The sequence below is a fragment of the Sinocyclocheilus grahami genome, unplaced genomic scaffold, assembly GCF_001515645.1.
Source record: "Sinocyclocheilus grahami isolate Dianchi unplaced genomic scaffold, SAMN03320097.WGS_v1.1 scaffold565.1, whole genome shotgun sequence".
Classification (NCBI taxonomy): Eukaryota; Metazoa; Chordata; class Actinopteri; order Cypriniformes; family Cyprinidae; genus Sinocyclocheilus; species Sinocyclocheilus grahami.
Window position 1 is genome coordinate 575,173 of NW_015505744.1, and position 15,417 is coordinate 590,589.

Genomic DNA, 15,417 nt, shown 5'->3' on the forward strand with positions numbered 1-15,417 from the left:
TGTCTATTTTCTGTCTGTGCGTCTGTCTGTCTGTCTGTCTATTTTCTGTCTGTCTGTCTGTCAATTTATTTTCTGTCTGTCTATCTATTTATCTTGGCTGCCTGCCTGTCTGTCTGTCTGTCTATCCATCTATCTATATCTGTGACAGTGTTAGTGATGGTGGAATGATCAACACTGTGAGTCGAGTGGGACACCCAGACACAACTGGGACAAACAGGACCATAGGTTGGTTAGATTGCAGCTCAATGATGACGCATGACAGTCAGCAGAGAGGCTTCATGAAACTGCTGCCGATTAAATTTTCTCTGAGTGAACGTGTTCATATAGTGGACATAAATCTGAATAAAACATACATAAGAGAAAATAAAATATAAAACTGTACCTCTTCTTCTCAATTCTCATTAAATCACATTAATGCAGTGAAACTGTAAACTCAAGTGACCAATATTTTACATATTTTAGTATAAAAGAAAGAACGGGAAAACGCAACTCTCGAATGATGCAACACATAGTTCAGCACGTGCATGTGTGCTAATGCTAGCGGCTAACGATTTACACACAGAACACGACAAAAACTGAATAAAACACATACCTGGGACAAACAGGACCATAGGTTGGTTAGATTGCTGCTCAGTGATGACGCATGACAGTCTTAAATGAAATAAACAGAGGTTCAGAGTTTACAAACAGGCTAATACACACACTCTTTGTTTTATCGTCACAAATAACACATATTTGACTCTACTAACAGAACTAGGAGCTGACAGACAAAAATAATACTCTTTTGTGTAGCATAAAAGTTCATCTTTGTGCTTGAAAACAATCCAAACTCAGTTAATAAGACAGAGCGATCATCAAAGCAGCTTACCAGCAGCGAGGCTTACATTACATGTAAGCATGCCGATTACATAGCACCGCCCCCAATATAATGAACGTGATTGCAAGCAGTGCAACAACCAATGGTGAGTTTTCCCAATTTATGCATGAATTAAACTAACATTATTTAAACTCGATACATATCTATCTATCTATCGTTCTATCATTGTACCATTCATCTATCTATCTGTCTGTCTGTCTGTCATTCTGTCGTTCTATCGTTGTACCGTTCTGTTTAATAGTTGTCAAAGTTTGTGCTCATTTGCTGTGCTCTTGATCTAGCAGCAAGTTGTTAAGGTCCAAAGAAACCCTACATATCTGTATCATATCACTCTTCACAGTTGTCATGCAGCTCACGAGCTTCAGAGTTGCCTAGGAGAACAGACAAATGAAAGAGACAGAGTCACATGATCACATTTAGCAGCGTTTACCTGTATGAGGGCCTGCATCTCAGGTGGCCTGGCCCTGAAGACAAGAAGAAAGCATTACATAGACTACTCACATTATGACAGGTGTTAACATGGTAATTGTAAGTTGTGGATGGAGAGAGAAAAAATTAACAGAGCAACCAGATATTTACTATATATCTATTTTAGTTAGGACCTTTGTGGGCCTGTCTAACAATAAGTGATATTTAAATATAGGCGTATACTTTGTATAGTGTGTCCCTTTCGTGTAGGATCAAAATCATTTAAAATATTCATAAAACACATCGTGACTTGATTTAGCTGGTTCCATTTGCCCTAAAACAGTATTTGAGAAATGTTATTTATTGACCAGTGACCTTATCAGTCGAATGCTGTAGAGCATAAGTTTCCTGCTATTAAGCAGCCCGTCTGTACTTTCTATAGTCTGCATAATACAGCCCAGTACACATCACAACACAGGCCTCTCATAGAAACCAAGCCTCCAAGGACTCAATTACTGCGCTCTCAGCTAGCAACGGCAGGAATATGATGTGTGTGTGCATGTTTGAGTCTGCCAAAGACAGAAAAGGAGAAAAAAGCGAGAGTTTTGTCTCACTGCTGCGAGTATAGCTTTTTTTTAATCCCAAGTTTTTGCTTAACTTTCATAAAACTAAATTTCATATTAAATTCAACTCCAGCAGGACTAACTGATCTTGACAGCAGCTTATGCACATAATAATCGACAAATTTGTTATTACAACCAGGAACATTCTGTATCTTGTACAAAATTAATACCATCAAAAGATATCACGTTCACTCAGAGCTTTATAATCATGTTTAATTAATGTTAACGCAAGGGGTAATATCCTGGACAGGAAGAGCACCTCAATGGAGTCAATGGAGCCGAGGTAAACCGAGAACAAGAGAACATGAGGTGCGGATGATCCCGGGAATGATAAAGTGAATGAGCCACAAGTGGGACTTCACCGTGAGGATTAGATCAGACAGTGTTTGAAGTGTACTGGCAGTTTGTTTAATGTGAAGTACACTGGGTCAGTTCAGACCTCAGATGCAGTGGATTATTGCCGCCCATTTTGAACTTACCGTTTCACCGAAAGGTTCAAAGAGCACTTCAATAAATTTCACTGGAAGGGTGGTCAGGATATTTTTCTTAGTAAGTATATGGATGTTTCTTCAGCTGCAGACACTGTCAAGTCCCAGGGTCGATGTTGATGTTTTTTTTTCTTTTTGTTATATGATGGTCATGTCAACATCTCTGGTAACACTCTCTAAAAAATGCTGGGTTAAATACAACCCAGCGCTGGGTAAAATATGGACAAACCCAGCGATTGGGTTGTTTTGACCCAGCAGTTGGGTTACTGCCCATTTAACCCAACTGTTGGTTGAAAACAACCCAATCGCTGGGTTTGTCCATATTTTCTATATATAGGGACCAATTCTCACTGTTAACTAGTTGCTTATTATAAAGCACATATTCTGCATAACCATATTATGCATTCTTAATCTTACCCAATACCTAAACTGAACAACTACCTTACTAACTATAAATAAGCAGTAGGAATTTATTAAGGCAAAATATGTAGTTGATTGTTAGTTAATAGTGAGAACTGCAATTTAAAATAAAGTGTGAACAAATATCTTATCATGACTTCATCTCTTTTCATTTCTACTTTTCAAATGCATTTTTATGTAGGGTTTAATTCAGGATAATTGGGACACTTTTTTCAGTCATTTCAATTGCAAAGTGTCCCAATTTAACTGCCTGCACTCACTCTGTTTAAATATTTTATTGTTTTCCCTCAGCCCAGACCCAGTGTTCAATATTAAAAATTCACATTTACGTAATTACATTTTAAAAAAATTAATACATAAACAGTTTCAATTATGTTTTTTTAAGATTTATTTTTGGCATTTTATGTCTTTATTTTGATAGGACAGTAGTTAGACAGGAAGCGAAATGGAAGAGAGAGGGGATGGGATCGGAAAAGGTCCACAAGCCGGAACTCGAACTCGGGATGCCCGAAGCGCAACAGCGCTACATGTCGGTGCGCTGCCCACGAGGCTATCAGCGGCAACAAAATTCAATGACGGTTAAGCCTTTTTCATAATTAATACAGATTTTACACAAAAAATTACAACAGCATTTTGGATGTGGTGTCATTTCCATAATGACCAACAGTTTTGGTCCTAATAAAGTTTTTCAAAAGTTTACCAAAGGTAAAGAGCTTGAGATGAAGTATTGAATGTGATGTGGAATGAAAACAGGAAACCCAAGGTGAATACCACTATTATGTTTTATATATTTTACATTGAATGCCATTTTCCATCTATTTTGTGAAATTATGCAAAAAGATTGAAAATATTATCTTCAGTGTGTATCTAGGATGCATAAAATGCTATGAATGAAACAATAATGTGCTATGCTATTTTAAATGCTATGGAAACAAGTCAGCCATTTTATTTCAGAAATCTTTCAAATATGATTTCCACTACGGTCATTTCCATCACAGAATGTGAACACGAGATATGAGATTTCCATCACAGAATGTGAACACGAGATATGAGATTTCCATCACAGAATGTGAACACGAGATATGAGATGTGGTGGAAATATTTATGATGTTCATGACTTGTGGTGTATTTATAAACACTGATAGACATTTTTAGACAACAAGTGAGAGTGTGAAGGTGTGTTTTAAGAGTGTTTTTCATTTTCTAACCAGATCCACAGTGCCAAAAGTGCCCCCCAGTCAAACAAACACCCATCTACTCTTTTCCGTACCTTTATGTCCACGGCACAGAAGGTGTGGCTTTAGTAATCATGAGGGCAGCAGAGTGCACCATGATGGAGAGCAGCCGTCCTCCATCACTCACAGTTTGCCATGCCTGCCCTCATGGAGGAAAAAACAGTGGTCCTATTGAGTTATCAGGACTGATGGCTTATTGTGTGCGGGACCTCTCGGTGTCCTTGACTCAACAAGGATGTATAGACAACCCGAGTCACAAATCTCGATTGTCCCTCAGAAAAGAAAACAAGCTGTAAGAGTTATGGCGAGTGTGTGAGCGCACGCGAGAGTTTGTGTGTCCGTGACTAATTCTGAGAGCGCATCTGCATGAATACCTCAGTATAATCCCAGTAGTCACCAGATTAAAATGTTTGCCCATGCATGCGTGAGCTCTAATAACGTTTGACAGTGAGCACTCAAACCCCATTTATGAAGGTTGTTATTCGCAAATTAGCTGCATGTTCATAAGTGATCGTGTTTGTGTAGGGCGAAGGGTGCGCTGTACAGCAGTTACGTGATGGCAACATAGTGAAAGTCATTTGCATCGGAGACTCGCAGAGAGCGAGCAGATGGGAGTTGTGATTAAAACCGAGATATTCCGGAGCATTAGATTAAAGAATGATGTCAATAAAAAGCATTTTAGGGTGCAATAACAAAGGCAATCTGAAACACGGCGCTACACATTCTCATTTGCACATTTAAATGCGTGTGATGTTCGGGGTTAGATTCCTGGTCTAATGATGCATTTAGCCCGTAATTAATCAGTGATGGCAGCTTCCAGGCTCAGCCACAGGGACTGCAGCAGGGCCACTTTGAAGTCACCACATTTGAAGTGGAGTTTAGAGCGGTGGACTCCAAAAATAAGCACACACCAGAGGGAGACAGATCTGCAGAGCCTCAGCGTGCAGCTGCAGGTTCATCCTCAAACTGGAGCAGGTAGATGTGACCCTGGAGGAGCCACACAGAGATGCTCTTGCCTTCAGCCAGTAAACAGGAAAGTGCTAAACAAGGACCAAAATATACTTTTGCTAGTCATGGAAGTGCATTTTGCATTATTTTTATAAAAAAAAATATCTTTATATTCAAAAATATTTTTTTATTTTTTTAAAGAAAGGAGTTAGTGCTTTTGTTCCGCAATAATTAATTAATCAATAAATTATATAATATAGTTATAATTATAATATAATTGATCAATAAATCTAAAAAATAAATATTCTAAAAAATATATTTAAAAAAATTAATTTCTATTAATCTATTCATATTCTCAGCATTTATAATAATAACAAATGTTTCTTGTGCCGTAAATCAGCATATTGTACTGTAAAAATCATATTGATTATACAGGTGTTTTACCTGTATTTTGAATTTTGCCTTGCATTATGTTTTAGGGTTAACTGAAATGTCTGTAAAATTAATGGATATGGCAAAAAAAAATTACCAGTAGATTTTTTTTAACAGTGTAGAATGATTTCTGAAGGATTGTGTGACAGGAGTAAATTACATTTTACAATTTACTAACATAGAAAAAAAAATGTAATCGTAATTATATATTTTTATAATATTACTGTTTTTATTGATCAAATAAATGCAGCTTTGATGAGAATAAAATATTAAGTAAAAAACATACATAAATGTTCCTAATATATACGTATAACCTAGATAATATAACCTGTCTTGTTTTGAGTCTCTCATCAACAGAATCATCTTGTAATTTTTTTTTATTTAAGTAATGTATTTTGCTTCAGTTCTGGCCAACTGGCAAGTAACTCAGTGGTATTTACTGGCCAAAGCCAATTTTTACTTGGCGAGTGTTGGTTTTGAACCATGGTGCTAAACTTTGTTCTTTGATGTGTGTTATGGCTTTGCTGTGGGATTAGGTCAGTGAAGTATCGCTCGAGTTGACCTTAAGATTAGATGGCTGAATAATTGACTTAACTTCTAACTCTCAGCTCCATTGAACAATATCTGCCTCTTCATAGTACATTTAAGCAGTGGCACGCAGCCGCCAAGAGATCACAGGACGTAATGTAAAAGGATTACTACAGATAAGAGATTGTGGTCACAAGAAGCCATGTCAAAGAGAAACAGATGTACAGGAGGGTGACTGACCCGTCCAAATGAGGATTATAGCTATCATTTCCCTTAAACAAGAGCTTATTTCAAAATCAAAGGTCTTAGAAAGAGGCTGGATAATAGAAATCTCATTCATGCTCTACTAAACTCCCAATGGAATAAAATATATGCTCATGGAAGCAAACTACCCTGAAGTCTCCGACTCTCTCTCTCTCTTTCTTTCTGTCACTCTCCCTGTCATTTTAGGTTTATTCTGCTCTCTTGTTAGAAAATAACAAGCATGGCTTTAGCCCCAGACAGCCACTGAATTGGAGTTTATCCTCCACTTGACTGACAGACTGTATATTGGCTTTTTCCTTATTTTTTCAAGCTCAGATCAAGATACATGGGACATTTTTGTTGCACCATCAGAACTCAATCACACCATGCACTTTAATGCATTAAGCAAATAAGCAATTCAGCACTGACGTATTACCCTGTTAAAAAATTACTGTAAAGACCGTTTTAATTTAATTTTAAATAAATGCCCTTCTTTTGTACTTTCTATTCATAAAAAATGATTTTATTTTTAAATGAATAAAAAATGTCAACACGTTTTTTGAAATAAATACAAAATATCCATATTTCACTAAGCAGTACAGTAATTTTCAACTGAATATATATTCCGTTCAAAAGTTTTGGGATCAGTAAGATTTTTTATGTTTTTTAAAGAAGTTATGCTCATCAAGGCTGTATCTATTTAATCAAAAATACAGAGAGAAAAAAAACTGTAATTTTGTGAAACATTATTGCAATTTAAAATAACAGTTTTCTATTTTAATGTACTTTAAAATATAATCTATTAATGTGAAATTTTCAGCATCATTACTCCAGTCTTCAATATCACATGATCCTCCAGAAATCATTCTAATATGCTGATTTATAACTGAGATTCCTTGATAAATAAAAAGTTAAAGAGAACAGTGTTTATTCAAAATATAAATTTTGTGTTACAATATACAATACTATTCCAAAGTTTGGGGTCAGTAATTTTTTTAAGAAGTTTTTCAAGAAATTAATACTTTAATTAAGCAAGGATGTGTTAAATGGCTAAAAAGTGATAGTAAAGACTTACTATTTTGAATAAATGCTGTTCTTTTTAACTTTTTATTCATCAAAGAATCAAAGAAAAATGTATCACAAAATATTAAGCAGCACAACAGTTTCAACACTGATAATAAATGAGCATATTAGAATGATTTCTGAAGAATCATGTGACACTGAAGACTGGAGTAATGGCTGATGAAAATTCAGCGCTGCGTTACAGAAATACATTATATTTTATAGTATATTAAAATAGGAAACAAATATTAGAAATTGCAGTAATATTTCACAATATTGCTGTTTTTCTGTATTTTTGATCAAATAAATACAGCCTTGATGAGCATAAGAGATTTACTGATCAAAAACTTTTGAACGGCTGTGTGTGTGTGATATTTCCAAAATTTTTTAGTCAAAAAAGTGCAGCCTTGGTGAACAGAAGGCAAAAAAAATCTTACTGACTAGTAGTGTATATCACGTATATCAACCAGTCACCATTCAGGATCATTTTTACTAGTTATTTGTATTTATATTTCTATGTTTATTTAGGGTTTTCCGTATGCTGTCCATCCTGTTCCCCCACCATGTGTGCAAACCTGCCGCTGTGTACTAATACACACTTAATGGCTGTCTGTTTCCAGTTCTCAGTGGCCATATGGTTCATTCCCATCTATAAAGTGTGATATAATTCTCTCTTGTCAGCAAACTGTGTCCCTCTAATCTCCATCTCTCCACAGACACTCTGTCAGTCACACATCCTTCCAGCTTCCACTGAACAATTACATTAGACGCCTAATGCAGTGAGAAATAACAGAGCGCACAGCACTCTCTTTAAGCCCAACCCATCGACTGTTGCCTGGCAACATCACACAGCTCGACTAACTACAGCTCAAGCTATGCTAAAAGCGGAGGTCTTGTTGTTGTGCAGTTGGAAATAAGCATTTCTTAAGCAAGTTTGATCTTTTTAGTTGTGGGCTTCTGAAGCCAGATGGAACACTTGAATGTTGAATTAAAAGCAATTTTGTGTAGGGAAATAATATTTGATTTTAAGTTTTGATGTTAAAATAGTCAGCCTAATAGGCAGACATTCTGTAAGTTATTTCATTACTTTATTCTGTTTCTTTTGTTGCTAACATCACATCAACAATTTTCCCATAAACATCTCTAGTAAACTACTTCTCAGACTTCAAGAGGTCTGTCATCGGCTTCTTTGATTTGTTTAAAAATTGTCCTACAGTTTGACTTCTAGGATTCATCGCATCATGGAATGTATCTTTTATAAATAGAGCTTCTTGCATTGGCTGGCCCAGTTTTCTCGCACCGTCACTTTGTGAAGATGTCTTCTGAGCGGTTAACTCCTTAATGCCAAGCTCAAATCACGCAGATAGAGCCTCACAAGAGGCGGATGAAAGCCGGGGGTGTTGCGCTCTGTGACTAAACTGGGAAGAATCGGGGAGACTTAGGGATGCGTTTGGAGGTTGGATCCCTGTCTATCTTTGTGTCCGGGTTTTTGCATGGCAAGCTTAAGGTTTTCCAGACTCGGGCAGCAAGAAAGTGGGTTAGAGCTTGGCTACTTTTAGAGCCAGCACATTGAGGGGAACTCAGTCGAGGTCTTCTCTCTTTCGCCGGACTCCTTCAAGAGTCCAGTCCTGACCTGCTTTGCATATCAGGACTGTAAATATCTCGATCAGTATCAAGTAATTGATGCCTGACCCATAAAGAGTTATTATTAATCAATAACATTCAAGTGGTATCCTGTAGATGTGACAATATTATTTTTACTATCTCTGTGAAAGTCCATTAAGGTTGGTCTCCCATGGGAGATCAAATGATCCAAGTTCCCATAATGTATTTATTGCCTCATTGTTGGTACTCAGTGCAAATGCAGTATTGCAAATGTACTTTTAAATCTAAATTTAAATGTACTTAATAAATTCTTAAAGTCAACCTTTGTATTGAAGCATTTAAAGTCAAGGCAAATAAACCCGGGCTCAGTGTTATTGTTGTTAGTGACAAAGGTGTTTTTAAAGCCAGAATTATTTCCACTCATTGGTTTCCTCACTGCGTCTCCACAGGCGGATCCTCAGGGACGAGACATCTCAATCCGGCCCTTCCTGGAGCACTGCGAGAACACGCACATGACCATTTGGCTGGGGATTGTCTATGCCTACAAAGGCCTCCTTATGGTGAGTGAAAACATTCTAGAGAGCGTCAACATGATTGCCATCTGCTCCCGCCGACAACGGCGTCTGAATATTCTGCCACTTCCTTCTACATTTGGTAAATTATAATATATAATACCTCACTGTCACTGTGTTTAAAATGCATTCACAATATTCGATTCTGAGTCTCTTGTGGTATATCAGGTAATACAAATGCCATGCAAACAGCAGGCACATTTTACTGATATTTTTCTTTCTTTTTTTCTCCACAATTATCTAATGTTCATCACCTATAGACAATATTATAACAGTATTAATGGACAAAAATGAGAGTTCTTAGATATTTGTTAGGGAGCAGTGTTGTATTTTTCATATTGCAGTTGCCATCGTTGTATAAAAAAACACTCACTAGGCCTATATCACTATATGAAATCACTATAACACACCTCCTTGTGCATCTTATTGCTTTAATATGTGTCTTTATGTCTTTTATGTTTACACGGAACCAAAGTCTACAACCAAAGCTTACTTTAACAAAAAAAATTCAATCAGGGTCCACAGCAAACTTCCACGGGGGAGAACAAGATGGCCTAAATGATTTATTTATTTATTATGTCTAATTTAATTCATTCCCTCAACAACTGACATTTTTATTTTATGCCACAGCCTTCCCACAGAATTTTAAAAGTGAGAAACTCAATAAAATTTCCAGGCATTTCCATGCCATTTTCCCAGGCATTTTTTTATAATAAATATTCATTCTTCTGGTTATGTCAAGCTCTAAAATATTGTATTTTGTAGAATTTGTTATTGTTATATATTATTAACATATAATAATAATAATAGTCATAATAATGATAATAATAATAATAACAACAACAATAATGATAATCATCATCATCAGGTCGCTATGGGCGTCCCGAGTTCGAATCCCGGCTTAAAGACCTTTCCCAATCCTGCCCCCCTCTCTCTCTCCCACTTTGCTTCCTTTCAGCTCTAAAACTGCCCTATTGTCTTATCATAATAAAGTAAAAAATGCCAAAAATAAATCTTAAATAATAATAATTAGAAGTGAATACAAAATTCATGCAAATTAATTTACAAAAGTGTAATCCTGAAGAAACTTCTGGAATGTTAAAATGTCAATATTTTATTGAAATATTTTATTATATTGCTACTCCAAATTTCTGTAAGCAACATTTGAAAATGAGCAGATTTGTCATTATAACATAAGTACCAGAAGTAAAATGATGGGCCTTCAAATATTGTGTTTGTGAAAATGGGTGGCCTTGGAGTCAAAAAAGGTTTAAAACCACTGCTGTAAACTTTAACATTGTTCTTTTGCTGCCTTGCGAGAGCTGGTATTTCCTACTGGAAATGCAAATCTAGCAAGCTCACTGACTGGATTTTGACACATTGTACCCATAGGAGAAGAGCGAGATTGCTCTTTCCAATTAACCTCACTTTAGATTACTGGTAAGGTGCCCCAGGAACCAGAATGCCTCCAGTCAGTTAATTGCCCATAGCACTGACCATTATCTCTGAGTCAATGGTGGCAACATCCTCCAATAAAAACCTGCCCTTCGACTCACTTTGTGCTCTGTAGAAATGATTTGTCCATTTGTTCTTGCTGCTGTAATAGTGGCAGGTGGTTCGGTTGACTGGCAGGCCATTACCTTGGCTTTTCCTCTGCCCTACTGTAGATGATCCGTGTCAGAGTTCAGCTGTGGGCCATGGAGTATCACTTCCTCTCTCGTCTCTCTTCTCATCTGTGAAAGATTTGGTGGGAGGCAGTGTTGGGAAAGAAGTGATCAATGTTTAACTGAAGCTATAGTAGTCATCATATTGTAATAGTGTACAAGTGAAAATGCCATCACACTCACGTTCTCGTTCTCAGTTCTCATGTTTGAAAACCTGCTGCTAAATCAGCAGGGCTTCACTTACAGTCGACGTGTTCCAGTAAAACAGGAGAAGAAAGAGAGAATGAAAGGGTGAACGAGGAAAAAGAGTGAGACGGGCTGTGATTGGATTAGGATTGAATAGATTTGGACTAGTAGTGTATATCACGTATATCAACCAGTCACCATTCAGGATCATTTTTACTAGTTATTTGTATTTATATTTCTATGTTTATTTAGGGTTTTCCGTATGCTGTCCATCCTGTTCCCCCACCATGTGTGCAAACCTGCCGCTGTGTACTAATACACACTTAATGGCTGTCTGTTTCCAGTTCTCAGTGGCCATATGGTTCATTCCCATCTATAAAGTGTGATATAATTCTCTCTTGTCAGCAAACTGTGTCCCTCTAATCTCCATCTCTCCACAGACACTCTGTCAGTCACACATCCTTCCAGCTTCCACTGAACAATTACATTAGACGCCTAATGCAGTGAGAAATAACAGAGCGCACAGCACTCTCTTTAAGCCCAACCCATCGACTGTTGCCTGGCAACATCACACAGCTCGACTAACTACAGCTCAAGCTATGCTAAAAGCGGAGGTCTTGTTGTTGTGCAGTTGGAAATAAGCATTTCTTAAGCAAGTTTGATCTTTTTAGTTGTGGGCTTCTGAAGCCAGATGGAACACTTGAATGTTGAATTAAAAGCAATTTTGTGTAGGGAAATAATATTTGATTTTAAGTTTTGATGTTAAAATAGTCAGCCTAATAGGCAGACATTCTGTAAGTTATTTCATTACTTTATTCTGTTTCTTTTGTTGCTAACATCACATCAACAATTTTCCCATAAACATCTCTAGTAAACTACTTCTCAGACTTCAAGAGGTCTGTCATCGGCTTCTTTGATTTGTTTAAAAATTGTCCTACAGTTTGACTTCTAGGATTCATCGCATCATGGAATGTATCTTTTATAAATAGAGCTTCTTGCATTGGCTGGCCCAGTTTTCTCGCACCGTCACTTTGTGAAGATGTCTTCTGAGCGGTTAACTCCTTAATGCCAAGCTCAAATCACGCAGATAGAGCCTCACAAGAGGCGGATGAAAGCCGGGGGTGTTGCGCTCTGTGACTAAACTGGGAAGAATCGGGGAGACTTAGGGATGCGTTTGGAGGTTGGATCCCTGTCTATCTTTGTGTCCGGGTTTTTGCATGGCAAGCTTAAGGTTTTCCAGACTCGGGCAGCAAGAAAGTGGGTTAGAGCTTGGCTACTTTTAGAGCCAGCACATTGAGGGGAACTCAGTCGAGGTCTTCTCTCTTTCGCCGGACTCCTTCAAGAGTCCAGTCCTGACCTGCTTTGCATATCAGGACTGTAAATATCTCGATCAGTATCAAGTAATTGATGCCTGACCCATAAAGAGTTATTATTAATCAATAACATTCAAGTGGTATCCTGTAGATGTGACAATATTATTTTTACTATCTCTGTGAAAGACCATTAAGGTTGGTCTCCCATGGGAGATCAAATGATCCAAGTTCCCATAATGTATTTATTGCCTCATTGTTGGTACTCAGTGCAAATGCAGTATTGCAAATGTACTTTTAAATCTAAATTTAAATGTACTTAATAAATTCTTAAAGTCAACCTTTGTATTGAAGCATTTAAAGTCAAGGCAAATAAACCCGGGCTCAGTGTTATTGTTGTTAGTGACAAAGGTGTTTTTAAAGCCAGAATTATTTCCACTCATTGGTTTCCTCACTGCGTCTCCACAGGCGGATCCTCAGGGACGAGACATCTCAATCCGGCCCTTCCTGGAGCACTGCGAGAACACGCACATGACCATTTGGCTGGGGATTGTCTATGCCTACAAAGGCCTCCTTATGGTGAGTGAAAACATTCTAGAGAGCGTCAACATGATTGCCATCTGCTCCCGCCGACAACGGCGTCTGAATATTCTGCCACTTCCTTCTACATTTGGTAAATTATAATATATAATACCTCACTGTCACTGTGTTTAAAATGCATTCACAATATTCGATTCTGAGTCTCTTGTGGTATATCAGGTAATACAAATGCCATGCAAACAGCAGGCACATTTTACTGATATTTTTCTTTCTTTTTTTCTCCACAATTATCTAATGTTCATCACCTATAGACAATATTATAACAGTATTAATGGACAAAAATGAGAGTTCTTAGATATTTGTTAGGGAGCAGTGTTGTATTTTTCATATTGCAGTTGCCATCGTTGTATAAAAAAACACTCACTAGGCCTATATCACTATATGAAATCACTATAACACACCTCCTTGTGCATCTTATTGCTTTAATATGTGTCTTTATGTCTTTTATGTTTACACGGAACCAAAGTCTACAGAGTCTACAAAGTCAAAGCTTACTTTAACAAAAAAAATTCAATCAGGGTCCACAGCAAACTTCCACGGGGGAGAACAAGATGGCCTAAATGATTTATTTATTTATTATGTCTAATTTAATTAATTCCCTCAACAACTGACATTTTTATTTTATGCCACAGCCTTCCCACAGAATTTTAAAAGTGAGAAACTCAATAAAATTTCCAGGCATTTCCATGCCATTTTCCCAGGCATTTTTTTATAATAAATATTCATTCTTCTGGTTATGTCAAGCTCTAAAATATTGTATTTTGTAGAATTTGTTATTGTTATATATTATTAACATATAATAATAATAATAGTCATAATAATGATAATAATAATAATAACAACAACAATAATGATAATCATCATCATCAGGTCGCTATGGGCGTCCCGAGTTCGAATCCCGGCTTAAAGACCTTTCCCAATCCTGCCCCCCTCTCTCTCTCCCACTTTGCTTCCTTTCAGCTCTAAAACTGCCCTATTGTCTTATCATAATAAAGTAAAAAATGCCAAAAATAAATCTTAAATAATAATAATTAGAAGTGAATACAAAATTCATGCAAATTAATTTACAAAAGTGTAATCCTGAAGAAACTTCTGGAATGTTAAAATGTCAATATTTTATTGAAATATTTTATTATATTGCTACTCCAAATTTCTGTAAGCAACATTTGAAAATGAGCAGATTTGTCATTATAACATAAGTACCAGAAGTAAAATGATGGGCCTTCAAATATTGTGTTTGTGAAAATGGGTGGCCTTGGAGTCAAAAAAGGTTTAAAACCACTGCTGTAAACTTTAACATTGTTCTTTTGCTGCCTTGCGAGAGCTGGTATTTCCTACTGGAAATGCAAATCTAGCAAGCTCACTGACTGGATTTTGACACATTGTACCCATAGGAGAAGAGCGAGATTGCTCTTTCCAATTAACCTCACTTTAGATTACTGGTAAGGTGCCCCAGGAACCAGAATGCCTCCAGTCAGTTAATTGCCCATAGCACTGACCATTATCTCTGAGTCAATGGTGGCAACATCCTCCAATAAAAACCTGCCCTTCGACTCACTTTGTGCTCTGTAGAAATGATTTGTCCATTTGTTCTTGCTGCTGTAATAGTGGCAGGTGGTTCGGTTGACTGGCAGGCCATTACCTTGGCTTTTCCTCTGCCCTACTGTAGATGATCCGTGTCAGAGTTCAGCTGTGGGCCATGGAGTATCACTTCCTCTCTCGTCTCTCTTCTCATCTGTGAAAGATTTGGTGGGAGGCAGTGTTGGGAAAGAAGTGATCAATGTTTAACTGAAGCTATAGTAGTCATCATATTGTAATAGTGTACAAGTGAAAATGCCATCACACTCACGTTCTCGTTCTCAGTTCTCATGTTTGAAAACCTGCTGCTAAATCAGCATGGCTTCACTTACAGCCAACATGCTCAAGTAGAACAAGAAAAGAAAGAGAGAGTGAGAGTGTGAACGAGGAAAAAGAGTGAGACGGGCTGAGATTGGATTAGGATTGAATAGATTTGTGGCAAGTGGGTGCAGAATCAAATCTCGGAGTGTGCGTCATTGAGTTAGCTGAGTCATATTTCTCAGAGTTCACTCTAGTCTCACACAAAGGTGCTTTGATTACTGCTCTGACCTCCTGAGAAAGTTGGACAGGTGTTGTTAGCTGCCTTTTGGGGCATTAGGGTGCTAAATAAGTCAAGCACAGTTCATTCTCACTGGCTT

General features: G+C 37.2%; 1 protein-coding gene across 1 annotated transcript in view; it reads left to right on the top strand.

Moving 5' to 3' along the window:
- Positions 1-15,417, top strand: part of LOC107556342 (gamma-aminobutyric acid type B receptor subunit 2) — a 269,850-nt gene that overhangs the window by 246,396 nt on the left and 8,037 nt on the right. Inside the window, exon 14 of the mRNA XM_016239437.1 lies at positions 9,319-9,429. Coding sequence (XP_016094923.1) covers positions 9,319-9,429 — 111 coding nt within the window. The remainder of the gene's footprint in view (positions 1-9,318; positions 9,430-15,417) is intronic.